Source organism: Coffea arabica, chromosome 6e, assembly GCF_036785885.1.
Source record: "Coffea arabica cultivar ET-39 chromosome 6e, Coffea Arabica ET-39 HiFi, whole genome shotgun sequence".
Taxonomy (NCBI): domain Eukaryota; kingdom Viridiplantae; phylum Streptophyta; class Magnoliopsida; order Gentianales; family Rubiaceae; genus Coffea; species Coffea arabica.
This window is the reverse complement of record NC_092321.1, coordinates 6,807,609-6,832,604: the sequence shown is the minus strand read 5'-3', so window position 1 is coordinate 6,832,604 and position 24,996 is coordinate 6,807,609. Positions and strand designations below refer to the sequence as shown.

The window sequence follows — 24,996 nt, the reverse complement described above, 5'->3', positions numbered from 1 at the left end:
AGCAAAGAGGAAAAAGCCCTGCAGCGATGACAGTAGTCTGCTACCAATGCAAAAAGAAGTGTGAAGTATGCATGTGTTTAACTTTAACACCCCTTTCTTCACATCACATTCACAGAGAAGGGGAGATTTGATAGAAGAGTTAGTGAAGCATAATAACATCACAATGAGTGCGAGTTGAGAATGATATTAACAAATTAGTAGAGCTTGCGCCCTCTCTATTATACAAACTTTATCATGACAATATCAAGCGGAGGATATCCCCTGAAAACTTGAATGATTTCTCGGTCTCTTCCAAGCAATGGTTCTTCTCCTCTCTAGTCCAGCTCTGAATAAAATCGAAAAACAAAATGCGTATCAGATAGCAGATGTATCGTATAACCCACCACCGATCACAAGCTTAGAGACAATACTTGCATAACCAAAACACAACAATAGGAGGAAGTAGGCCTCAGGTGAAGTTACCTCAGCAACTCTATTTAGCTTGTCCCTCACATTCTGTAACAATTGTGAGAGATCGCCATCCCATTTGTAGAATTCCAACTCCTTCTTGTTGAGTATCTTCTCAGCTACCTGAAGAGAGAAAAGAATCGACTTCATTACCAGACTCATGCACATTTATCTAACCTTTGTAGCCATTGCAACCAACCACATCAGTATCTCGTTTCAACGTTGCCCTCCTTTGCAGGGGGGAGAGATGACATTAAAAAAGTATTACAGAAATTTTTAATTGCAATTTTATATGACTTGCATCCTCAGTAAACAATCATGAGCCTGTACCTACAGAAGGTACAGCATTTCAATCACTGTTCCACAAAGATTAGTCACCCTCACTCCCCTTGCTCAGGGAAGAATCAAATGTATCAACCAAGCATGAAAGTAGGGGTTGGGGAAAAAAGGAAAAAGCACCAAGTTATACCAGACACATTAGAATAGCCACTCCTAATTTCTTCCGGATTTATTCTCAAGTATGATGGTCAAAAAATCTCATCAGTCAGTCTTAGAATAATAGGGTGAGCTAACATTTCTTACAATTAAGTTACAGGTCCCAGATAGCGAAGAAAGTTTAGAAGTAAGCCAACTAATTGCTCACCTTCTTTCCAATCATCCGCCCACCAGCTGTATGGGCGAAGTATATGTTGTAGAAGTGACAAATAAATGCTTGAGGATCCTTTTCTGATAACTCTTCAAGATACCGAGCATACTCAACTCCAGGTGTAGATGGTTCTGGGATGGCATGACCTTGCTCCTTGAACCATTCCAAATCCTTTGCAAGACGCTCTGACCTTTCCAATCCTGTGTTCCTGAACTCTGCATCTGGATAGCAAACAAGAAAACTATTTAACAGTTTAACCATGATGGTGTTGCACATTCATCAAAAGTCAATCTCCAAATAAGGCATAAAGTTCTTGAGAAGACAAAGCAACTTAACATAATCTCATTTTATAGCTTAGATCGTAACAATTTCTGACTAAATTTCGCACCAACCATCTTTGTGAACCATAATTGCACCCTCTGGTTTTTCCTGTCACTTAAAATTGTGAATTGGTGAGTCATCATGTTCCCTACTCTTCATGAAGCCCCAAAATTACATGTCCCGAACACACATTGTAGCTACTTTTAATTCCAATGGACAAAACTGAACTTCTGTGCAGCATGTAATGGATATATCTGAATTGTAGTCGTCGAGTAACAAAAGCAGAGCTATCGTATGCTAACATTTTTATCCGATGTCATCCTTCAGCCTTAAAAGCTATGACTCAATTAACTCACCAGGACGTAAACGAAAGAAGAAACTAGATTTACATCCCAACAAATGCAGGGGTAGCATTACGCAGGAAAAGCCTGGCAAAAGATTTTCATCTGACAAAGATAACGATCTTCCGCAATGGCACCCACAAAATATGCAGAATAAGTAGACCCCCAAATTGCATGCTTCTAAATCAAGAATCACAATTCTGCCCAACGGAACATCTCAATCGACGGCCACTCAAACACAATAGGAAATGATACTACGAGCACAACTTATACTCAGTCAAAAGACAGGGGGCATTCCTGATCAATTCAATGAAACAAATAGATAGAAGAAGAGAGTTGTAAAGATTACTCACATTCAGGAAAAGAAGATTTCTCCACAATCTTCTCCAGGGTATCATAAACCAATTTACTATCCACCAAAAACTTCAAATACCCCTCGATAGTGGGCTCCCATTTAGCCACAGGCTGCCCCCGGGGCTCCTTCTCACCCTCCTTGGCCTGGTCTTTCGTATGCAATTTCATAGCCACAAACCTCATCTCCTCCACAAACCCCTTAGCCTCACCAGGGTACCTCTTCTTATGCTTCTCAGCGGCTGAAGCAGTGCCAGCAGAAGCCGCCGCCAGCAACACCATCCTTGAATTTCTAGCAAAAAGTTTTGATCTTTGAGAAAGTTCCGGGATGGGTTTAGCGAAAATTTGGGATTGAGATGCTTTAAGCACTCCACTTTCTGGTTTCTTGAGAAGAAACTGGGATTGAGAAATAGGTGTTGTTATGGAAGCCATCACAAGAAAGAGAAAGAGTATTTTATAAGATAGTCCTGCTTTGCTTGCTGGGCTAGAACACAGTAAGGGTGGAGTGTTGGTTGCTAAGAAGAAAAGGTCACAAAATTCCTTTATGCTATTGTTTTGGATAATTCGATAAGTTTAATTTTGGATTGTAATAGGTGCTGAAGTAATCTTGAAGACTAAGCTTTAAACAGTTGACAGAAATAAAATAAGTATAGAATTGGTAATTATTGGCTTGAGAATGGGAAGTTAGTAAAGAATTATTTTTTGGGGGAATGAAGGGAATGGGCCTCCCTGCCTGGCTCTGCAGACAATACTCTATTTGTCTATGGAGTGCAAGCAAGTTTGCGGTTACGCTGCGCCGAGAGCTTTTATTTACGTCAAGGATAGGTTTGAGAGAAGATTTGTTTACTTATGAGGAAAATGTTTCGTGACGGCAGAGGCATTGGAATTCGCCAACAATCTGGAGAGGGACGACGATGGCGTCTCGATTTGCAGGAACGTGTGGCTCTTGGGGTGTAATTAGTGACGTGGGACCCCATCAAGGATTAAAATGTGTTTCCCAAGTTTCCCCCATCAAGGAGTATATAATTAGCGGACAAAATTAAAAAGCTTTTTGGCCTTTTTGGTTTTGGCAATTGGGGAATGGTTGGGATGATCATGAACCTTGACCTTGTGGCTTGTGGCTTGTGGCTTGTGGCCATCGACTTCCCACATATTTGTTGCGTAATTTTCTTCGCTTTCCTACTGCATTCAACCACACTGTATTTCCGTGAACCCTTTCACTTGCAGAGGTTCTCACGTATGCCCATAAATAATCCGACATGGATTTAAAAGACAAGGGAAAAAAAAAGGCTAAAAGAAAACAAGCAGTAAAAGGTAAAATACTCCACAAATTTCTAGAGAAATGTTCGGTTAATGAATCTAATAAAGACATTTAGGGTATCGTTAGTGGGGCCCAATAGTTACTCGTTGAAAGAGACCACAGTGTCTAATTTTTTGAGAAAGTATTATTTAATAATTCATCCGTTTCAAATAATAATTTATTTTTTAATTGAAAAATATAACTAATTTATGATTTCTCTAAAATATCCTAATTTAATGTCGGTTATTATTAAGTGTGACCTGATTTATTTAATATAAGCTAATTGTAAGCATGTTGTTTTAGGAAGATAGTAAATTAAATTTATTAGTCCAATAAAGTTAACTAACTTTTCTTATGTTGCGTGAAAAAAAATCAAACCTATCAAAATGAAATGGAGGAGTAAAATCAATTAAGCAATGAATGTAAATGCATTCATTCATCTAATAATTACAAGTAATAAAAGCGTGCAGTGTGGCCAATAGTCCCATTTAGAAAAATCTCTATACTAAATAGGAAAAATTATTTAAAACGTTACTCACGTTTCGTCAAATGAATTTTTTCCTCATTCACTTTTAAAATAGTAACTTTACATCTCTCACAAAATCAACTGATAAATTGTAGTCATAATCTAGATTTTGATCATTTTTTTACCCTAAATCCATTACATAACCTGTATATGATCGTTATTCTTTTGACAAAAAAGTTAAATTTCATTTATAGTCAAACAAATCACCTGATCCATAATTATTTCACTTTTAAAATAGTAACTTTACATCTCTCACAAAATCAACCGATAAATTTTAGTCATAATCTAGATTTTGATCATTTTTTACACTAAATCCATTACATAACCTGTATATGATCGTTATTCTTTTGACAAAAAAGTTAAATCTCATTTATAGTCAAACAAATCACCTGATCCATAATTATTTTGACTCTTAAAAAAGTAGGATCTGATCTAAATTATATTTATTTTTCCTCTTCAAAAGTGGGATCCGATCTAATTCATATTCATTTTTGCTTCTAAAAAAGTGAAATTTGATCTTTTATATATAAAAAACGATTGCATATGAATCACATAGTGATTTCAAGCTAACTTCAACTCATAAGGGACTAAACGGAAACTTAGATTGTGACAAAATTTTACTAACTTCAATTTATAAGGGACTAAAATAAATATTTTAAAAGTGAAGGACGAGAAAATTCATCTAGTGATATGTGATGGACTTTTTGAACAATTTCCCCTATTGAATAGTTTCTCTTTTTCCAGTCTAGCTAAAATCCTAAAATCTTATATTTGAAAAGTTTCCATTTTCGTTTTCATTTGCATGTCTAGCTAAATTGGAAAAGAAAAGTTCAAAATAGAACTCCGCCGCTAGGTTCTTCAAGGCCCAACTTATTAGCTACATGTAACATTAGGCACGTGATCGTAAGGTCTTTAATTGAACTCTCAAACTAGTTTGAAACTCCCTTTGAACCAATAAAACTCCGCTACTAGCCCGTCAAGGGACTAGTTTACAAGGATTTTTAGTGAATTGGGCTCGAATCAGATATGCATGAAGAATTCAGGAACGAGATGAGCCTGGATTGACCAGAATGGATTTGTTTACTTGGCCTAAGAATTAAATGGGTCGGGTCGGGTCGGGCTATTCCAAAATGGACTAGTTTACAAGGATTTTGTGTGAATTGGGCTCGAATCAGATATGCATGAAGAATTCAGGAACGAGATGAGCCTGGATTGACCAGAATGGATTTGTTTACTTGGGCTAAGAATCAAATGGGTCGGGTTGGGTCCGGCTATTCCGAAAATGACTTATCTGGGAATGAGCTCATGCGCCCCTCCTAGGCAGCTCGTTTGGTCACAACAGCCCCTTGGAAGTCGTTGTCCAGCTCTCCCACCAGGGATCGAGTCCCAGCGATTACCGTGTTCGGAGGGAAGGGGCCTCTCCTCCGGGACCGGAGTGGGATTAGTCGGGCCCCGTAAGGATTGATCCAGACACCCACTCCGTCAGAAAAAAAAAAGAAAGGAATGAGCTCATGCTCAACATTGTTGAGTTGATAAATGCCTTTTAAGTTGGCAGTGAATTGGAGGTGTCAAAGTCACAGCTTGAATTTCATTTTCACAACAATTTATGGATAAAATGCAAAAATTATCCTTTCAAATTCAAATGCAATTTAGTCTTAAAAAAGGGTAGTTTTGTTATTTTAACAAAAAAATTTCTGAAATATGATTTGCCTCCCATGCTTGCTTATTCCTTGTGCATTTCATAATGAAAAAGAGCATACAATCAGTCATTGAATAATTTCTGTTTTCGCTTGCTGCCTAGCTAAAGTCCTAAAATTCATTATATTGAATAGTTCCTTTTTTCGCTTGAAGTCTAGCCCCCCCTTCCCCCCCCCCCCCCCTTTTTTTAATTTATTTTTTGCCTTTAAGTCAAGATAAAGTCAGTTCCCAAGATCAAAATAGAATCATTAGTTGAGTGAGTATAAGATCCCTAATTCGACCATCAAATATTTGTCATCCTCTCTTCTCTCTTTCTCTTTGTGAGAATTGGGGTCTTCACTTGAATCTCAAAAAATAAAATAAAATAAAATTTGTTGTTATTGTACTAGGGGCTGTTAGGGTACACTTAATGGATCTGTTAAATGTTTGATGTACAATTATATTATCTTATTATACCTCCAATTTTTTTATGGCTAAATATGTGAAATTTGTTTGTTTACACTATATGTTTTTTAAGGAGTACAACGCTTTAGATAAATTTACACTAATAAATATTACAACAATTAGTAGTAACAATTATCATAAGTGCACTTCATAGTAGTGGTGTCAAGTCAAAGTGTGTTCTGTAGAGGGAATACTAGTGCCAGCAAGTCAATTGAGCGTTCTGATTGCAACAATGGGAATGGTGGAAACGGGGGTGCTGCTGCCGACCTTCCCTGAAGTTGCCAACGTTATCCAAAGTCCAAGCGGCAGTACCCCGCCAATGCCACCTGTATGGGCGGGGAGAGAGAGAAACAAAGGCGGTGGTGGAATGTAACGGAGAGTGGGGTGTAACGGGGTGAGATCAAGATGTTCCTTATAATAAATCTTCTTCCATTTTAGCCTCCATTTTTTTCTTGTTATTTGCTTGTTGAAAGTCCCCCGAAAGACAGACGTAAACATTTGGAATTGAGGGTTTAATTCGACAAAATTCACATAACTGTTCGACTTTTTATTATCTAGCAACTCTCTGATAATTAGCAGTAACATTTTCTAATTGAACTTGGAACAAATCTTTCGAATCTCCCCTTGTGCTCCAGTCTTAGCCTCAATGCTGCTCATTTTGATCATGGCTTTAGGGAACTCAAAATCAAATCTTAGTCCCAAAAGTCCTCTAACATTCCCTGCATAGTTTTCAACAATTCGACGTGTTGATGGGTCCCCCCAGAGCCTTTGATCCGACTCAAGAACCCCATTGCCATCCCTCACATTCTTGAAGAAGCTGACATCAAATTTGAACTGACTATCTTTGTCCAATGCCACCCTTCTCGAGCCATCTCCATTTCTGGGACAAAGAGACTGTAGCTGTGCCAGGAATGCTTGGTTCAGGCTGGGATCTGCATTCCCAGTTGCTGTGAAGTTGTAGAGTCGGTATCTAAAGAATAAACAATCCGCCTGGCCTATGGTATGTGCCCCTGCCCAGTACGTTGTAGCGAGTGTAAATGTCATGATGCTCTTCACTCAAGTGTCTGATGATTTTAAGCCAAGAAAGAAAAAAAGACAAGAAAATTGTTGGGATGGCAGCAGAAAGTACCAACTAGTGTAACAAGATCACGGTCATCTAGACCTTTAGCTGCGAACTTTTGCCTCTGGACAGCAATTGGATCCAGTGGTGAAGGTAAATTATTCGGGACTTCGGATGATGAAGATATCCTGCCATCTCTTCTCCCAGTTGGCACATCCCAGCTAGGACCACCACTCTGAAAATCGTTGCAGAGGAGGACTTTAGCTATTGAGATATTAAGCGTATTTCTAAGCATCAAAGCAGACAGACAGATAGAGGTGCATGGAATTTCAAGTCATCTTTTTACCAAGCCTACAGCATCACGAGCAGCTAATGCAAGAATGTCAGCACACGAGACAATCCCAGGGCATGAGCCTTCAAGTTGTTTTTTGGCATCGTCAATCACTTCAAATCCTCTTAATCCAGAGTTTGCCAATGCATTTCTCTCAGCAGAAGCTCCCGCAATTAAAATTGAACCATCACAACCCTGTTCAAAATCCTCGTCATGATTAATCATCACCATTTGAAACTCAATTGAAAGTCGACACCAAAAGAAAACTGTAACGTAGAAAGTTTTTATACAATACAAGGGACCGCAAACCTGAACAAAGCAGTCATGGAAATGAAGCCTGAGCAAGCCAGCTGCAACAGTAGGATCTTTGTTATTGTGAGTTTCCACAGTGGACCTCACGATGGACTCTGCATTCTGGCATGATGAAGAATAGAATCCTGCTTTGAGTCCTCCCTGGGCTGCTACTCGAGAGCTCATGCTCAGCAGCACAACTACTATAGAAATACAAAAGAAACTTGCCATTCGCTCCATTTTAACCAAGAAGTGAACCAAAATAGTCACGCCAAGAACTGATAAAAATAGACAATGGTATTTCTTCTGTTATTATGAGCATGGATTGGTTTCTCCCAATGCAAGATACTACTATATTTATAGCTGCCATGATACAGTACTTACACTAGCACCTTTTACATCTGCCTGGTGATTATTGGTTTTTTCTTTGTTTTTTTTTTCTTTTTTTCGGGGCACTTCTCTCCGTTGGAAATCAACTTGTGGGACCAAAAAAATGGCGGCCTTCCCTTTTACACTTGTCCATAATTTAGTGGAGAGAACTAGTGAAATGAAAATATGTATAAGAGTTAAAAATGGTAGCCAAAAAAAGGAGAAGCATTCCTTATCCAATATGATTCCTGCACTTTATTCCATTATGACGCGTTTTGGACCTCCACTATTTGAATAATTTCGTCCCAAATTCATCTCGTTCACATTTGCTTTTCTTACTTTTCTGCCTGGTGCAGGGAAGCTTAGCTTGATTTATAGATAACTTGCATGCAAATGCCCTTAACAGATGGTGCACTCGACCCAGAAGCAACAAAAGTTGATGTGATGAATACAATAATGACGCAAATCAATCAGCTGGATCATCTCTAATTGGCCACATTTGTGATTAATTCTCCAAATCGTGTTATACCAAAACACTTCATTGAATTTCCTGCCAAACGTTCTGCTGATAATCTGTCACAGGTAGTTCATTAGTAACATACAGCCCATGCAAATATAGACCGCGAAAACAATTAAATGTACAACTGAAAATCTAAAAGTCCAAGAAAGCGCAACATCTGTTTGCCAGCATGCAAGCTCGAGGAACTAAGAAGCCCTTTGGAAAGAAAAAAAAAAAAAAAGGGCTTGCGATTTAAGCTTTCATAGAGATTGGATGAAAACTGATCTAATGGTGGCAGAATACAGATCTATAACTATGATTGGTTCTTGAATCCTACTGGCGGATTCTTGAAGCAGATTCAAGAAAGCACTCAGTTTTCTTCAGTCCCCGAAAGTTGCACCTAAACCTTTTCTTGTAGATTAGTTAATGGATTCGGTGACAATGCATGAGCAGCAATGACTTCGAGATTACTCTGCAAGTTGTGAAACTGGACAATGCTGTAACTTAAATTTAATTCTCTTCCCCTTTGAAATCAATTTTTGCTTTCATTTTTTTTTCTTCAAAAGCTGTACTGGGGAGGTAATCTGGTACCTTCCAAGAAACCACTACTACTTGTTTTCCACAATGCAAGAGGTCCGTCCATTGACACAGTATGTAAAGGGGTGCACTAAAATTATATGTTTTTGCCTGTTTAGGTGTTTATAAGATGTGTCAGCATAGCATCCGTTTTTCTGGCCCTTTTTTTTTTTGGTAAAGATCGATATGCCTCTCTCGTCTCTAATGGTGCCATGATCATCCCCCACTCTCGCAATGGGACTGGGAGAGCAATTAGGACAAGTGTGATTAGTTGTAGTATTAGATTACAACATAATTGATCCAATTTGTGGACGTGGGATTACAAGGTGTGATAATTTGATAAGGATTTCTCCATCCACAATGCAGAGCACTAGATGTAGATGTTGGCATTCCACAAGCATGCAGAATGGTCATTTAAAGTTCCACCACAGAGACCGAAATTCGTTCTTATTGCAGCACAAATTTTGGTACACGTGAAGATCGTGCGATTAAACATGGTGCCATTAATAATAATAAAAAAAAAGGGTATAAATTTGACTGGACAATCTGCCCAGTGAAACAGAATAATTTATTTACACCTTATTTACAGAATAAGTCTCACATCACCTATTTTACAGACTCAAGTAGAGGGAAGGGAGGAGAAATAGCTTCCCAGATTCAAAAATTTTAAGCGTCTGATGTTTATTTGAGAAATTTTTAAAAGTTTGTCTTGAAAAATAACTATTAACAATTCACCTATTCCGACATTTTTGAAAGTCTATACTGCATTTGTTCTCTATGTTGCCTTAATGTATTTTTGAGTAAAAATGAAAAATCCCCGAGCCAGAAAAAAAATGCAATTATCTAAAAAGCTTATTTTATTTTATTTTTGTCTCCATTCCAACATAAATGAACTCTCCTGCAGGGGTGCCAGAGCAAAATTTGAGAGTACGTCTGCTCGAGCCAACTACTCCTTGGACTTATCCACCTCTGTAATTTAGAGACCACGTCTCAAGAATATGAGCAAATTATCAGAATTCTGTTGAAGTAAACATCTAAACCATGGTCAGTTCGTTTTCTTCAACTCTTGACTTGACTGATAAGTTTATCCTGGTCCAGATAGGGTTCTGGTCCGGTGAGACCTATATTTTCAGTATACACTGTAGTAGCTAAAAATATTTTTTTTTCATTGTTTGAAATTGTCTGGGTCCTGGGACATACAAAAATCTTGAATTGATCCCTGAAATGAAATCACGAATTTCCTCAACCCGTCTTATTTTTCCTACTGGTTCGTAACCTCGAAGGCTCTTGAGGTTAAGAACCAGTCGTTCTTGTAGTTGTGAATCAACTCCGTACTTCAGAGCCGTGGGGCAGACGCAGCATAAACTAGATTGCTCGTGACATACGTCGTTCATGGTATCTCTCTCTGGAACGAGCTCAACTCTTGGAGCTTCCTTGCGTCAAGGCACGCGACAATACCAGATTCCTTGGTTTTCTACAGCAGGTCCAGTCACATACATATATAAGATTCCACGTATTTGCACAACCACCATTAGATCATTGATAAGGTTTGAGAACCTCACATTCTTCTTTTACAGGAAAGTCCTCTAGAGCAGAGATTGGCATTAATTCTACCATCTAAGTAGTTTCAAAATCTAAATGGCTCTAAAGCACCCTCTCAATGCCAAAAGAATACACCAGCACGATTTAATCTGATTGGCAGCCACAAAGAGCAATTTCGGATCAGTATAGCAGATTTCATATTCCTGTAATCGCTCATAGTTCTTTGAGATTAATTGTACATCTGTGTTAGTATCTCTAGTACATGCACGAGTGAAAACAAACAAAAACACTGTCAAAACTGACAACATATGCTTGGGCGAACACTAGATGTGATCCCCTGTGTAAACACATCATTTAGCAACTTGTTCTATAACTGGGACTTTATTCCAAGGTTCCTCAAGTCCACCAGTCTGCAAAGGGGGCAAAGAAAAAACACTAACAGTTGAGCTACCTCTACGGATTTCCCTCAAAACGCGCAAGGCTGACAAAGTGCTCTTCATGTATAAGCTCTCCATGTACTCAATCTCTGCAAGTTCCTTGGGGCCTTGGAGCAAACTCTCATCCTTGGTGTTGGAACTTGTTGAGGGTTCATTCTTGTCAGCAGCTTCAGGTGCAGATGAGTCTACATTCACAGGGAACAGATGATCAAGCATTCTCTCACACTCTTTCACGAGCTTGTACAGCACGTCAGTGGTGAAGAATGGCTGTTGCAAAACCTTCTGAATGAAGGGCAAGCGAAGGAGAGCACCAGTTCTTTTATCATACTTCTTTAAAATCTTCACCAATCCTGTTTAACAATTAAGCAAAAATTAACAACCCATTTCCAAGTCTAAAGAAACCTGGTAGTACTACAGATGATGCTTAAGAAATCTGCCAGAACTTTGATTTTCAAGTTCATATAAAGACAGTCACTTTTCAGACAACAATTATGTAGACAGTAACCACAACGCAACTTTCTTGCTAACTGATTATGACTTCTAGAAAAGCACCAACCCAAGTGATTTCAAGAACACAACTACATCAATCATCAAAGAATCTGCAAGCCATTGATGGAACTAAGCCCCTTGCTATTTTCATTATTCCAAATTAAGGACCAAAACACAAAGGCAAAGCCCTCCATAATATGAATAGTTGGAAACTAGGGATTATCTTGTTGAGAGGAGACAAAACACGTGGCATAACATATTCTGCAATCCACACTAATAGCACACTGCACATAGATGCATAAATAATTCAGCACCCCAAATAAACACGTAAAAACCAAACTGTAAACGAAGTTCAATTACCAGTATAATTCAGAGCACTGTAATTCTCCAACAAAACCATCTCTCCATGGAAATCTACTATTTCTTTTCGTGTCTTTATGATCTCATCACTAAAATCCTTCGCCTTAGCCACCCTATCTTGCAACTCCTGCGGAAAAGATGACAAAAGGCATGTCACATTAAAACAAGCAAACAAAAGGTGCAAAACGCAATATCCAACATATTCAATTATCCATTCTGTATACTAGATTGGTGCTGATGAAGAGGGTTTCACAATAGGGACAAGTTGAAGAACCAAGGAGAGAAACCTATAAAGATCTTGTGCAGATTTATACATTTATTTCTTCTTTTTTTTTTTTTTTTTTAAATACTGACTTCAATGTTCAGCGGGAACGCCACTGTATAACCATATAAATCTACCCCACAGCCTGAAACCCCTTCAAATATATCATATACTTCAATACCTGTGTTTATGAGAATTAGACTAGAAATTGTTCATATAATCACATTAGTACCGACATTACTTTAAACAGAGGACGCTATAAGGCAAATCAATAGCATCCACTCCAATCATCAAATAGCAATGGATTTATGGTCAGGTTCTAATTTTATAATTGGAAGTGTAAGAGAATGCTGAAAACTTGACTCAACTTAATTTCAAAATCCTAGCAATGCACTTAAAACTCCAGAGACACTCCCCTGATACTATAATTTCTGCATGTATTTCCCCAAAAATCCCCATAACGCCTAGTGCTACGTAACTCCTCATACGACAAGAAACCCACAACACGCAAGCACAAAACTCAAAAGCAGCCCATAGATGCCACGTTAAAGGTATTGAACAACAAAATATGCAATAATGATACTTCTGCAATCAACAACCATGTAAAATCAAGTTGCTACCATCAATTCTGACACATTGTTATCCTCCATGAATCAAACTGATAGTTAGAATCCCACTGTCCAAGATCCTAATTCTCTTCAATCAACTTTACCGCAAAACTACTATATTAGTCTCTTACTTACGTATCGAAATATATACTTTAGCTTAAATAACAATTACTTTTACGTCTTCAGCCAACTATGATTCTCCCAATTCTCTTCATTTTTGGGGAAACAATCAATCAATTAAGCATACTTTCAAAGAAACAACCAGCATTTTGGTGAAGTTTAATGAGATATCACATACTCTTCCAACTTAACAACAGGACAAACATCTCAATAGCAATTTAAAACTGAATAATTGAGCACATGCTTGATGATTGTTCAAATGAATACAAGTTTGACACTTATATCAGTCCATAAAAACATAGATTATGTTCCAACTGCATTATCCTACTCGATTCTAGCTTAAATCAATCCAAACCGAAGCATAATAAAAAATAATCAACTAATAAATTACAAGAAAACAGTAACGAAGGGTACGCTGATTACCTTCAATCGAATGATATACTCCTCTTCTTCCTCAACAAAGAAAGTATTAAATTTCTCCAGCTCATCCTCCAACAACTTAACAAAATCCACCTCCGCCTCGGTCATCTCGGTCGCAGCAGCCAGAACCTTCTCACCTCCACTGCCGTCGACTGCACAATTATCCAACCTAGGCTTCTTATTAGGCCTAGCAGCCTCCAGCACTGCAGACTCTTCGCCATCACCACCATTGACGGACGAAGACGAGGACAGATTCTTCTTTGGCTCAATCAACTTGAGCCGCTTCTTCAACTCCTTGTAGGACAGAAATTTGTCTCTCCATTCGGGTAACGTCTCCTCGATCTGGTTACTCAAACTCTTCCCAAACTTCATCTCTTTCAGAATATAAAATCAAATATTCTTTTCTTATATATTTTAATTTGAGGGGAGGGAAAATGGGGGATGGAGGAGAATGGGGAAGAAGATAAATAGCGTGCGGGAGGAGAGAGAATATGCGGAGGGCAGAGTTGGGAATATTCTTCAAGGATGGATGTTGAAAGAGAGGATATCTCTAGTTTTATTCCCCTCTTACTTAGACACGACACTCGATAGATAGAAGATTGGATTAGGACTTTCTCTCTCTCTCTCTCCCTTTTTTTTTTTTTTTGGCCCCCAAAATAATGTTTCTTAATCATATCTTGACACGTGGCCTGTAGACTGAGACTGACAGGGTCGCCACTAGGAGCGATGTGGTGTGGAGCCTTTGAGCTGACAGCTGAGCTGAGCTGAGCCTTTTCTATATGTGTGGGGGCCGGGGGCTGTAATAAAAACTAAAATTTGATTTTTTTTCCCCACTTTACTATTTTGATTATTCTACTACGGGTTTGTTTGGATTGAGAATTATTTGTTAAAATTTATTTGTTTACATCATCATTACAATTTCCTAACACACCTTTTTATTTTTCCAATTACCTTTTTATCTCACATACATCATATCACAAAAAGTGCTACAGTAAAAATATCTCAAATAATTTACAATCCAAACAGAGCTAGTTCTTTGTCTTTTAAAATTTTCCAAAAGGTTGTGAAGACAAGGGGGTGGGACAGTGCGAATGCCATGACCCGAAACTTTTATGATTTGAATATCCTCTAGAAGTATGCTATATTCTTGATCAAATTGTGTTTTATCATTGTTAAAATGAGATTCTAAAACCAAGAAGCTATCACATTAGGATAGGAAATTGTTTTTGTTTCACTCAATGGCTTTTACAATGTTGGAAAGGGTTGAAAGAAAGGAATATCATAGAATATGCTTTCATGAAGAAAATCAATACTGGTGGAGAACAAAATAACTAATTAGGTTTTATTGGCAACTTTTGGTTTAATATTGTATAAATTAACTTTATATAGACAGAAAAAGTAGTCTTTAGCTTGTTGCAAACTTTGGGGTTTGTATACGAGTTTACGTCTCTATTGCCTAACAATTAGAGGTAAGAAATTTTCAATTTTTATTTAAACAAATTATATGTGCCTATTACATCTTGCAAAGGCAATATGTATCATTGCATTTACTATTATTGAATAATCGAGTATTAATGAACATTAAAAGCAATGACATGTGCCATGTTGGTATAATGTATGGTAAGTGATAGAAAGTGTAACACTTGTTTTGTGATAAAAGAATGCCTAAATTAAGGTAAACAGACATGAATTGATGGGTGATAATCAATGACTTATTTGTCTACATTAATCGAACAAAAAAAAGAGTTCCTGAGTGAAATTTAAGTTGGATCATGAATTCTATACATAGAGGCTTAAATTATCATTAAGATTCAAATGTGTACATCTCTTAAAGTCTTAATTTTTTTTCTTGTATATACCCATCTGAATAAATCTTGATGTCTACTAAGTTTAGGTTCAATAAAATCGTTATATAAATAGGAAATTCAAAACATGCAAGTTAGTGGAATTGAGTTTTAACTACAATACATGAGCAATTGCTTTAAATTAAAATGTGTCAAATTTCGTGTCAACCAGACATTAGTGTAATAGTAAATGTTAAAGTTATAGGAGTTAAGTGTTATGAGTTTTTCCTTTCACTGTTTCTTGTTTATTTACATCACCGTTCAATTATAATTCTCATAATTTTTGAATTAATTTATTGGCTGCAACACTGCAATCATCATGGATTATTCATGTGTGCGAGTGCAATGATGTACGTGTATAATCAAAGTTGTTTTGTAAGTATGTTGAAAGATCAAAGTTGTTTTCACAATCTTCCTTCGATCACAATTGCGAGATGCTATGAAACCCTTCGATCAAATAGTGTGAAAATATTTACGCAACTGCAAGCTCCGGTTTTATAGAGTAGCGTTGGCTAAAGCCGAGCCGATTGACTTGGTATGTGATCTACTATCAAAGTTTCAAGTTTCAACTCGGTCGCCGGCTCTACGAGAATTGGTATAATTCGAAGCCATGTGGAATATGCGTGTCGATTATCGAGAAAAACTGCTGAGTGATGTATCCAATGGTCCGACGGTAGACCCAGGGGCACATTTCTATTTTAAGATGTCAGGTCGTGGCCTCTAGTTTCCCATGCACCGAAGCACAAATGTAAGGGTAAATTCGGGATTGAGTCTTGTTCAGCGGGTGGTCCTTTCCTCCCCTATTGATGGCATCAAATTTCAAACATTAACTGCAAGAAGAATATTCCAATTTATTTTTTGTATTTTTCTTCTTTTTCTGACTTTTTTGGCATTCACAGCAGAAGATTCGGATCCATTTGTGGTATATGCTTAAGCTGGTGACACCAGTACAAGACCTTTGAAAAGGAATAAACCCTCTTCAATCAAGTTTTTCTTCTATTTCTGCCCCTAGGCTTTTGGAGTTCTTCACAACAATGCACGCATATATGTGGGAATTTGCTTCAAAGTCCAAACATGGGTAGAGTGCTCTCGTCGCAGCATCTTCATTCCTTCTCTCCCCTTCGTATCCGTTTCGGTGCAAGCTAAACTATAGCAAGTTATTTTTAGTATCTTATGTGTCAAAAAGTGAATATCCTATGCGAAAACCCGAGTTTGTAAGGTATTTTTTTCCATTAGTTGTTTATCATTATTGAATTGAATATGACTGTAGACTTGTCATTTCCTGTCTGGATATTGAATAATCTTAATAGTTTTGTTTGTTATGATCTTTACTTGTCAAATTTGTTGATATTTATATAAAATTTGATAATGAATATGACTTTAGACTGTGATGACCAATCAAAAAATTGTAATGATTAGTTTGTATTAAGCATGCTACTATCAAGGCATATGCTTGAGAATATTCGGCTCACAAGGCGTGAGTCGCTGCTTATTACTTGTTTAGATTGACCGCGTAACTCTTTTGTGAAAATTTATCTAAAACATTTATGATTGTATTTTATATGTATATATATTTTTTTCATTTGCTGAATCACGAAGTAGAACCATCATGTCTCCAAACAAGCAAAAGGCTTTTCCACGTTAATTAATTATTGCCCTACTTAGGGATCTTCAATTTTACTTAAGAGCTTGAAGAGAATAGCAATTACAAATTAAAACATTTGAAGGAGAAGCTGAAGTAGAGTGATAAGAATTGAGAGCTATTCTGATCATAATTATGCATGAAACAGACGTTAATTAGTGATTAAAAAGGGAAAGGAACGGGATTCTTAGGAAGAATGTTTGCTTGGAAGGTCCATTAGAAACGGACGACACAGAATGAAGAAGGAAAAATAAAATGGGATGTTTCCTACTTTCAGAGAGGTCACCTTATTAAATTAATATCCTCACACGAGTTACGGCCGGAAGATCTTCTACCGTCATCCTTTTCCTCACAACCGATGAAAACATTAAGACAAATAAATCCTTTGGGCTCTTTTGTTCTATTTTTTTGGTTTGTTTATCCTTATCCTCATATTTGATTGTACCGTTACCTATGCGGACAAAACGAGCAATGCAAGACAAATAAAAGAGCAACTTATCTAACTATCACAACAATAATGAGTATCGACTGACTATGAATAATTTTATGATTAATGGTGTAAAAATAGGTGACTGGGACGAATTTGGACGGATCGTAATTGGGCCAATATATTTATACTGATTTAATAAATAGGTATAGGTATATTTAATTACTCATTTGTGATTTACTCCAAATTCTACTTATTTTTTTAAATTTTTTCGCATGTCGTTTGATAAGAAATAACAACATTTTATTGCTATTTGATTGATTGAAAATTCAAATTTATTTACCTAATACCCATTCAAAATTGAGTTTAAATATACAATTATTTTTTTTAAACGAGAATAAATGATTGAGCCGAGTCAATCCAATACCCATCAATTAAATGAATTTAATTGGATAACCCATTTAAAATTCATTGCATATCCAAATCAACTTATTAGTGGGCGGGTCAACATAATTGAACTCCACCAATGACACACAATCAGCCTTCAACACTACACTGAAAGGGCAAATCCAAATAGTTTTCTGATAGCACAAAAAACTCGAATCTGCATCACGCAATCTTTGTATAGGCAAAATTGAGAATGCCGTGAACATTTGCCAATGAATTACGATATGAGAGATGCCAATTAGACAGGCGAGGCCAGGGTCTATGATTTGCAATAATAGTAGTAGTCCAAATTGCTTGTTTTAGTCCGTGACAAGGTAGGTGGACCATTTTTTCCAATCATTGTTTATGCAAAAGTGTCATTTCCTTAACTGCTAATTATCTGGAAGATAAATGGATGGGTTTATTTCTTATCCACCAAAAAGGCAAAAAAAAAAAAAAAAACGAAAAAGAATGCTTACCCGCTGCAGAATGCATGATTATGTTGGGGTGACGAGGTAAAATAAAAGTTTAGTCTTTAGTCTGAATATCGCTGTAGTTCCACAATACTTGGAATAGACCATGGCATGGAGGAGCACAGAACGGATAGCATTGAGTAGGAAATAAGCACCATTTTTTTTTTTTTCTGGGAATATTCGAAGTTGGTTCTCTTTCAGCTGTATGAATAATGATGGCGTGTTTGGCGATTGCCTCACCTTCTTCATTTTAAAGATTCTCTGATATCACCAAGCTGGCACTTCAGGTTGCTTTTAACAAGAAGTCCAAATCTTGAAGCAAGGGCACCTCCTTCTTACCCATTGGTCATCTGCTGTATTGGAAAGAACAAATCAATAATATGGTTGTTTATGCACATCAGAACATCACAAGAACGAAAGGCCCATGGCTAAACAGGCCCAAACCCAGGCCTCCTCCGACAGTCTCAACATCATTCGGAGCCACCACGTATGGCCAAATTAGCAGTAAAACCAAATTAGATATGCCTCATTAATGAGATGCTTCAGTCGCTCGAGGTAAGGAAAATAGGGCTAATGACGAAAGGTTGTCAGATAATATATATATATATATATATTTGAGTATTTTCCAGGGACCAAAATTTTATCTTTGAAAAAGGGAAATTCATATCTAAAAGGGGAAAATAAATTAAGCTTTGAATCGTGGAAATGGCTAAGTTTGCACCAAACTCCTAATACTTAGAGCACCAAGTCGTGTAAAACATTGGTCGCGTGAATTAGAGGACAATTATTGAAAGGAAAAAAAAGTAGGAATAATGTTATAAACACTACCAGTTTTGAAAGTTGCAAAATGTTGGTGACAACTAGTTTTAAGCAATGTTTTGAAAACCGGACCGGACCGGCCGGTTCGACCGGTTGAACCGCGAACCGGCAATGGCACCGGTCCGGTTCAATGACATTGTTGACTTTGTTAGAAAACCGGTCAAAGACCGGTTGAACCGTGAAAACCGCCGAACCGGATTGAACCGGCGGTTTTCCGGTTTTCAGCTTTACCTCTTTTTTTTTTTTTTTTAAAGTTTTGCAAAATGCAGCTATGAAGATTCGAACCCAAGACCTTTGTAATAAAATACCAATGTATTAACCGTTGCACCATCACATCTTATTAGTTTTTTTTGATAACTTATTTATATAAAGCAAACACTCATATTTTTTGTTTCCATTTTTCTTACAAAATCTCATCCCCTCATGGCTCTTTCTTTTTAATTTTCAACTCTCTCTCTCTCTCTCTCTATCCTCTTTTCTTTTGTCACTCCCTTTTTAATCAAACCTCTTTATTTTTAATTTATTGATGTTTTCTTCCATCTTTTAATTTTGTTTTTGTCCATTAAATTGAAAAAAGTTAAAAAAGAATTTTTTTTAACCCAAATTATTTAATGCCACAACCACTCACTTTTATCTTATTTTTTGTTTTTTATCAAGTTTATATTTCTATTTTCGATTTTCTTGACTTCCTTCGAACTCCAAATTTTCTTTTTTAAATTGCAATTTCTAAATCCCAAAACGTAAATTAAAATTTAAGTTCATAATATCTAAATTCTCAGAGACATGAATTTTGTATAATTTCAAAATATTGTGATATTTTGGGGTTGGATTTAGATATAATTGAAATTGAGATGAAATTTATTTGTTTTAACTTATAATTTAAAAAATTTATTTTTAAAAATCCAAGTTATTAAAAAATAGTAAACTTTTCATCATATAAAATATTAAATTAGTCCATTACATGTCTTATTTTGTACATATATATATTTATATAAATTATTTTTTAAAAAATTCATTGAACCGAGGTTGAATCGGTCCGACCGGTTGAACCTCGACCCTTTCACTTCACCGGTTCAATTAACGGTCCGGTTTTTAAAACATTGGTTTTAACTTTTAAGCGAAGCAGTGGGTATCGACAGCTACAACTTAGTAAATCCAATTCCTTCTGATTCTCGCGAGCCAGCAAAGGCGATAGATAAACTTGACGTCTAGAAAAAAGAAATTCAGCCCCATTTACGTCTCGTTCATTTTCAAATGCCCGTCCGTTTTAAAGTTTAAACTTTAAACCCCATGGGGGGTAAGTTTGAGGCCAAAACATATACTGAAACTCTGTCGTTTTAGGCGGGTGTAATGTACATGGTACTTGTGCATATCATATGGTCATCAATCAACATTGTCAATAGGGTCACAGTTCTCATAAAATTGCATTTGTCCTAACTTACTACCCATTTGATTGCTGCTAAGGAATGCCAATGACAATCACTATGAAACACCCCTTCAATGAGAATGAATTTATCAAGATTCCTTTTGATAAAATCTTGTGTTTGGTAGTCACCATAACAACAATAAATTTGTTTGGATAAGAGTTTATTTGGATGAATTATTTGAGATAATTACTATAATATTTTTTATGATATGATATATATGTGAAATAAAAAGGTGATTGAAATTTGTGGTTCAAAACATTTCAATCCAAACACACATAATGACTTTTCTTAGTAGACCAAAAAAGAAAAAGAAAAAGAAAATTGTTATCTTTTCTTTGCTGCGTTCTCTTCATCTCTAGCAACTTCTACCGTCACCTCCCGACTCCTCCTTCCACCATTTTTATTTTTATTTTTTTGCTTCCTTTCCCTTGATTTCTTGCATGTTGCTGACCGCTCTCCCATGTTTGCTGTCCTTTTCTTTCTTTCTTTTTTCCTTTTTTTTTTGTTTTGGGTTTTGGTGGTTCTCCTTATCCCTTTGCCACTGCCACCATCGCACAGCCACCTCTCACTGCCTCCACCATAATCCCAGCATTGCACACCATTTCAACAAATTTTGACTTCAAAATTCTTACTGAAAGTAAAACAAAATCTCATCACACCAAGACTTTTTTTTGTGAGAGAGAAAAGAAGTAAAAATTCCATGGGACAAGGAGGGAGAAAAAAGAGAGGAGAGAAATTGGGATGAAACAAAAAGGGCGAAGTGAAGAGGTAGAAGAGTTGGAGGAAAGATGAGAGAAGATGGAGGCGGACATTGTTCCCTTGCTTTCCTAATTTTGGTTTGTTCTTGTTTTATTTTTTGTCTTGATGGGTAATGGAAGTGAAAGTGCAAAATGAGTTATGGGTAACGGAAGACCCAAAAGTGGGTAATGAAAAAGTTCAAAGTGATGTACCAAACACCATCAATGACAATCATTACCCTCTCATTGCCATTAAAGGGGTGCAAAACCCATCAACCAAACGGGTCGTACTGGAATTGTAGGATCACAATGAAATTGCACGATCCTAACAACTAGGATTATTGTTCATAAAATTAAACCTGCAATGCAATTAGTGTGGCCTACTTTCTAAATATTGCTGATGTGTTCCTATCTAATTTTGCCATACCACAAGGAATAATATAATGAATTAATATTTCCTACACACACTGATAGTGTATATATTGTCAGCGTTGAATGAATGACAATTATACAAGTTTTGAATTTGAAATTTAATTTTTGTACATATGTCATGAATCTAACGATGATAGTGTATACACTGTTAGTGTATATAAGATTTACTCTAATATAATTAACAAAGTAAATGAAAACAAATTAGAATCTTCTAATGTAATATTTATTTTTTTCCCTAAAAGATATTACTAGTTTAGTATTAGTTTCAAGTTTAATTATTTGATGAGAGTTTAACTGTTTGAATTGGTTAGAAACGGATAACATTTTGATATTATTTTATGCTGCTTACTATCCTGGTAATATTTGCACTCCTATGTTTGTTAATCACACTCTTACTATCATTCTCATTATATAGTTTTCATTTATTAGACTATATAATAAAATAAATGGTTAGAATGCAAATAACAAAAAATAGAGTGCAAATAAAATTTTACTTATTTTATTATATTTTGCTTGTTATCTTATTAGTGCAATGGATTCTTAGTTACCTCATTTCTTTGGTTAAGTTCATGGTTTATAGTTTATAATAGATTTTTCTTCTTAAATATGACCTATGAGAACTTGATACAATATTTGAAATATATCTTTATGATGTCAATAATCACTAAACTAGTGTTAAGATTGTGCATTTATAAATTAAAAATGAATATATTCAATGAAACTAGGTAAATTAACAGTTTAAAAGTTAGTAACAACTGCAATATGTAATTCTTAGTAGAATTTTATGATTCTGCAATCCGATCCTATTATCCCAAAACTATTTTTGCGTAGGATCTCAATTTTACAAACTATGTTTATAACCACCACATTTTCAAAAAAAATAATGGGAGGAAACCATTTAATTCCTCTTTCTAATGAGAATAAAAGAAAATCTCAAAAATTCATTGCATAATACAAGGGAATCTAGACTCCGAGTGAAGTCCCAATACTGCACTTCAATTTGACTTCTTCTCCATCGGCACACTCAAAATTGCACCAATGATTACCTGTGAAATCTCAACCAAGGAAACAAATAGTAGTGTAACTCCACGCCGAAATTTACCAACACATGATTGTGGACATGATGAATTCTATGCCTTCTTTTTTTTTTTTTTGGAGGAAATGAAATCTACGCCTTCATTCCATTTCAAGTTTTATTTATAGATAGGAGCTTATAAATTTCGAAGTTATTGAAAAGGACTACTAGTCCACGTAAAAGCCACTGCCCTGATCTTCTTGAGAAATGCCAAATGTTGCAGCAGGGCTGTTGATGTTGAGAAGTTCTTCTATCATCTGAAGGGCAACTCTCTGCTCTTCATCCATTTGATCATTTTGCCGGCTTCGGCCGTCGATTCTTGCAGCAGCCTTAGACGAAGTGGATAACGTTGCTCCTTGATCATCTGCAATGATGTTAACGTTATTATTGGAGTTACAAGTATTCTTGTTTTTCTGAAGCTCGACTGTCATGACCCAATTTGAATCGGAGGATGGGCCGGCACGCTTTTGCCACACGCCGATGTTAGAATTCTCGATGTCAAGCCTTAAACAAGTAAGAGAGGGAGATGGTGCCTTGCTGCATTTGCGTAACTTGGCATGGAGAATTTCTGATAAATCCTTAGGTGATGACGAGGGTGACCCCTCCTGAACTTTATAATAAGTAGTACCATCTTTACCAGTAACAATGCTAGCGTTCGAGTCCGCTGGTTCAGCAGCAGCATCACCATCATCGGAATTTTGGACTACTGGAAAATTGGTTTTTGCATTTCTCCCGCTCATTAGTACAGCTGCCTGATCATAAGCTCTAGCGGCTTCTTCCGCTGTATCGAACGTGCCTAGCCACACCCTCCTTTTCCTGTCACAATCATCAGCACGACATGCCTCAATTAGATCCCTCCCCACAAAAAAATAACAACAAATTAAAAGGATATATCAACATGCATCAGAGAAACACTTTTTATATATTGATCATTCTGTAAATTGTCGTCGCAGACAAAAATGGTGGGTGCTGGGCTGGCGTTTGGGGAATTGAGATAGACGATGAGGTGAAGCTTACAATAAAGGGTGACGAATTTCAGAAACCCAAGAACCCCAGTGGCGCTGCCTGACACCTCTGAACTTTTTAGACTGAACCATTTGTTAAAGCGACTGTGCGGAGTTGAGGAAATTTGCAGAGAGTAATTGAAGTACAAGAATATCCTCTGCAGTGCAGACGGCGGAAAAATATCAAGATGGCTGAACTTGAAAGCATGGAAATCCTTGAGAGGAATATATACCACACTATAATCCTGCGTCGGTCAACTAATATAAGTTTGTTATTGTTTAAATAAAAACAGTAGGACAACGGTAGCAGTAGTATCACTTCAACTGACCCTGCTGAGCCACTGGTCTCAATAAATTGCGAGTAACTCAAGAGCAGAATTGAATGGTCTACTGGATTCCTCTTTTTTTTCCTTGGATTGATTCTGACTAGTAGTTGACAGTTCACTTGTCTATGCCTTGAATTGATCACAAGTTAACTGTACTTTTTCACACGTTAATTAGCACCTTAATTAATTTCGGAAATTTTGGAGTAAATGGCAGCGCCTATGGCGTCGTGAAAAGTTATTAACCTTATTAGTAGTATGTTGAAATTTTGTACATGCCCAGATTGCTGAAAATGATGCGAGGATCGACTGGTGAAAAGGATTGGCGCAGATTAAGAGGAGGTAAGGCGATGCAAAGTACCGGGTTTTTCTTCCAAAAAAGAAAGGACAGGGAGTTGAGGTGGCGGATGCTCGGTGTCAAACTCAAACTCGTCGCATGTGGTCTCCTTTACTACTCCGATAAGACCCTTCCTTGGATGAAATTTCACATCTGAAAAGGGGACAATGGCACTTGATTCCCCATTAATACTTTGGCCTGTCCTTCACCGCGATTAAATTTCCATCAATCATGCCGGTATCATACCTAGATGGCGTACTTTTTACTTCTTGTGCTGGTGATTTTTGGCTTTTCAAACTGCTTTTCTGGTTTTACATGTTAGTTCATTTGAATCTCCTGAAATAGTCCGAAAGGCCTTGGTCCAAGGAGATGTATGTAGTACATAAATGAACAAAATGGAAATCACCGAATGAAAATGGAAAATTTCGGACTTGGGAAGCTGCAGCAGTACCTGCAGACCCAATCTTAAAAGACACTGACCTTTACCTAACCAAATTTGAGGGTGGATCTAATTCTTAGGCCGACTTCGTGTTCGTTTCCTTTGCTGGATGCATTTGATTGATACCACTATGATTCTTCATATCGGTATTTT

At 36.8% G+C, this 24,996-nt stretch overlaps 4 protein-coding genes across 4 annotated transcripts; all 4 read right to left on the bottom strand.

The window, feature by feature from the left end:
- Positions 1–47: 47 nt before the first annotated feature.
- LOC113696130 (heme oxygenase 1, chloroplastic) lies at positions 48–3,042 on the bottom strand. The gene is made up of 4 exons (XM_027215488.2): positions 2,109–3,042; positions 1,091–1,314; positions 463–570; positions 48–325 (listed from the first exon to the last, which is right to left on the bottom strand). Exons 1-4 carry the CDS (start codon positions 2,536–2,538, stop codon positions 233–235), a joined length of 855 nt encoding a protein of 284 aa, XP_027071289.1. The 5' UTR covers positions 2,539–3,042; the 3' UTR covers positions 48–232.
- A 3,558-nt stretch (positions 3,043–6,600) lies between these two features.
- LOC113697429 (peroxidase 25-like) lies at positions 6,601–8,102 on the bottom strand. Its single transcript, XM_027217034.2, has 4 exons — positions 7,775–8,102; positions 7,481–7,660; positions 7,204–7,369; positions 6,601–7,084 (listed from the first exon to the last, which is right to left on the bottom strand). The coding sequence occupies exons 1-4, from the start codon at positions 7,994–7,996 to the stop codon at positions 6,663–6,665; spliced, it is 990 nt and encodes a 329-aa protein (XP_027072835.1). The 5' UTR covers positions 7,997–8,102; the 3' UTR covers positions 6,601–6,662.
- A 2,813-nt stretch (positions 8,103–10,915) lies between these two features.
- LOC113697314 (SPX domain-containing protein 1-like) lies at positions 10,916–13,963 on the bottom strand. Its single transcript, XM_027216893.2, has 3 exons — positions 13,442–13,963; positions 12,029–12,155; positions 10,916–11,529 (listed from the first exon to the last, which is right to left on the bottom strand). The coding sequence occupies exons 1-3, from the start codon at positions 13,808–13,810 to the stop codon at positions 11,093–11,095; spliced, it is 933 nt and encodes a 310-aa protein (XP_027072694.1). The 5' UTR covers positions 13,811–13,963; the 3' UTR covers positions 10,916–11,092.
- Positions 13,964–22,783: 8,820 nt separating this feature from the next.
- Positions 22,784–24,128, bottom strand: LOC113694509 (ethylene-responsive transcription factor WIN1). The gene is made up of 2 exons (XM_027213330.2): positions 23,758–24,128; positions 22,784–23,556 (listed from the first exon to the last, which is right to left on the bottom strand). Exons 1-2 carry the CDS (start codon positions 23,835–23,837, stop codon positions 22,908–22,910), a joined length of 729 nt encoding a protein of 242 aa, XP_027069131.1. The 5' UTR covers positions 23,838–24,128; the 3' UTR covers positions 22,784–22,907.
- Between the last annotated feature and the right edge of the window lie 868 nt (positions 24,129–24,996).

What these genes read in the sequence shown, in the direction of transcription:
- LOC113694509 (XM_027213330.2), bottom strand. Translation starts at nt 23,837, where the DNA reads ATGGTTCAGTCTAAAAAGTTCAGAGGTGTCAGGCAGCGCCACTGGGGT. An exon ending in GAAATTCGTCACCCTTTATT is followed by an intron (nt 23,557 to 23,757) that starts GTAAGCTTCACC and finishes TGATTGTGACAG; the next exon opens with GAAAAGGAGGGTGTGGCTAG.
- LOC113696130 (XM_027215488.2), bottom strand. Translation starts at nt 2,538, where the DNA reads ATGGCTTCCATAACAACACCTATTTCTCAATCCCAGTTTCTTCTCAAG. An exon ending in GAAATCTTCTTTTCCTGAAT is followed by an intron (nt 1,315 to 2,108) that starts GTGAGTAATCTT and finishes TTTGCTATCCAG; the next exon opens with ATGCAGAGTTCAGGAACACA. An exon ending in GGCGGATGATTGGAAAGAAG is followed by an intron (nt 571 to 1,090) that starts GTGAGCAATTAG and finishes TTCTCTCTTCAG; the next exon opens with GTAGCTGAGAAGATACTCAA.
- LOC113697314 (XM_027216893.2), bottom strand. Translation starts at nt 13,810, where the DNA reads ATGAAGTTTGGGAAGAGTTTGAGTAACCAGATCGAGGAGACGTTACCC. An exon ending in AGTATATCATTCGATTGAAG is followed by an intron (nt 12,156 to 13,441) that starts GTAATCAGCGTA and finishes TCTTTTCCGCAG; the next exon opens with GAGTTGCAAGATAGGGTGGC. An exon ending in CAGTGCTCTGAATTATACTG is followed by an intron (nt 11,530 to 12,028) that starts GTAATTGAACTT and finishes ATTGTTAAACAG; the next exon opens with GATTGGTGAAGATTTTAAAG.
- LOC113697429 (XM_027217034.2), bottom strand. Translation starts at nt 7,996, where the DNA reads ATGGAGCGAATGGCAAGTTTCTTTTGTATTTCTATAGTAGTTGTGCTG. An exon ending in TCCATGACTGCTTTGTTCAG is followed by an intron (nt 7,661 to 7,774) that starts GTTTGCGGTCCC and finishes GATTTTGAACAG; the next exon opens with GGTTGTGATGGTTCAATTTT. An exon ending in TGATCTTGTTACACTAGTTG is followed by an intron (nt 7,085 to 7,203) that starts GTACTTTCTGCT and finishes CGTACTGGGCAG; the next exon opens with GGGCACATACCATAGGCCAG.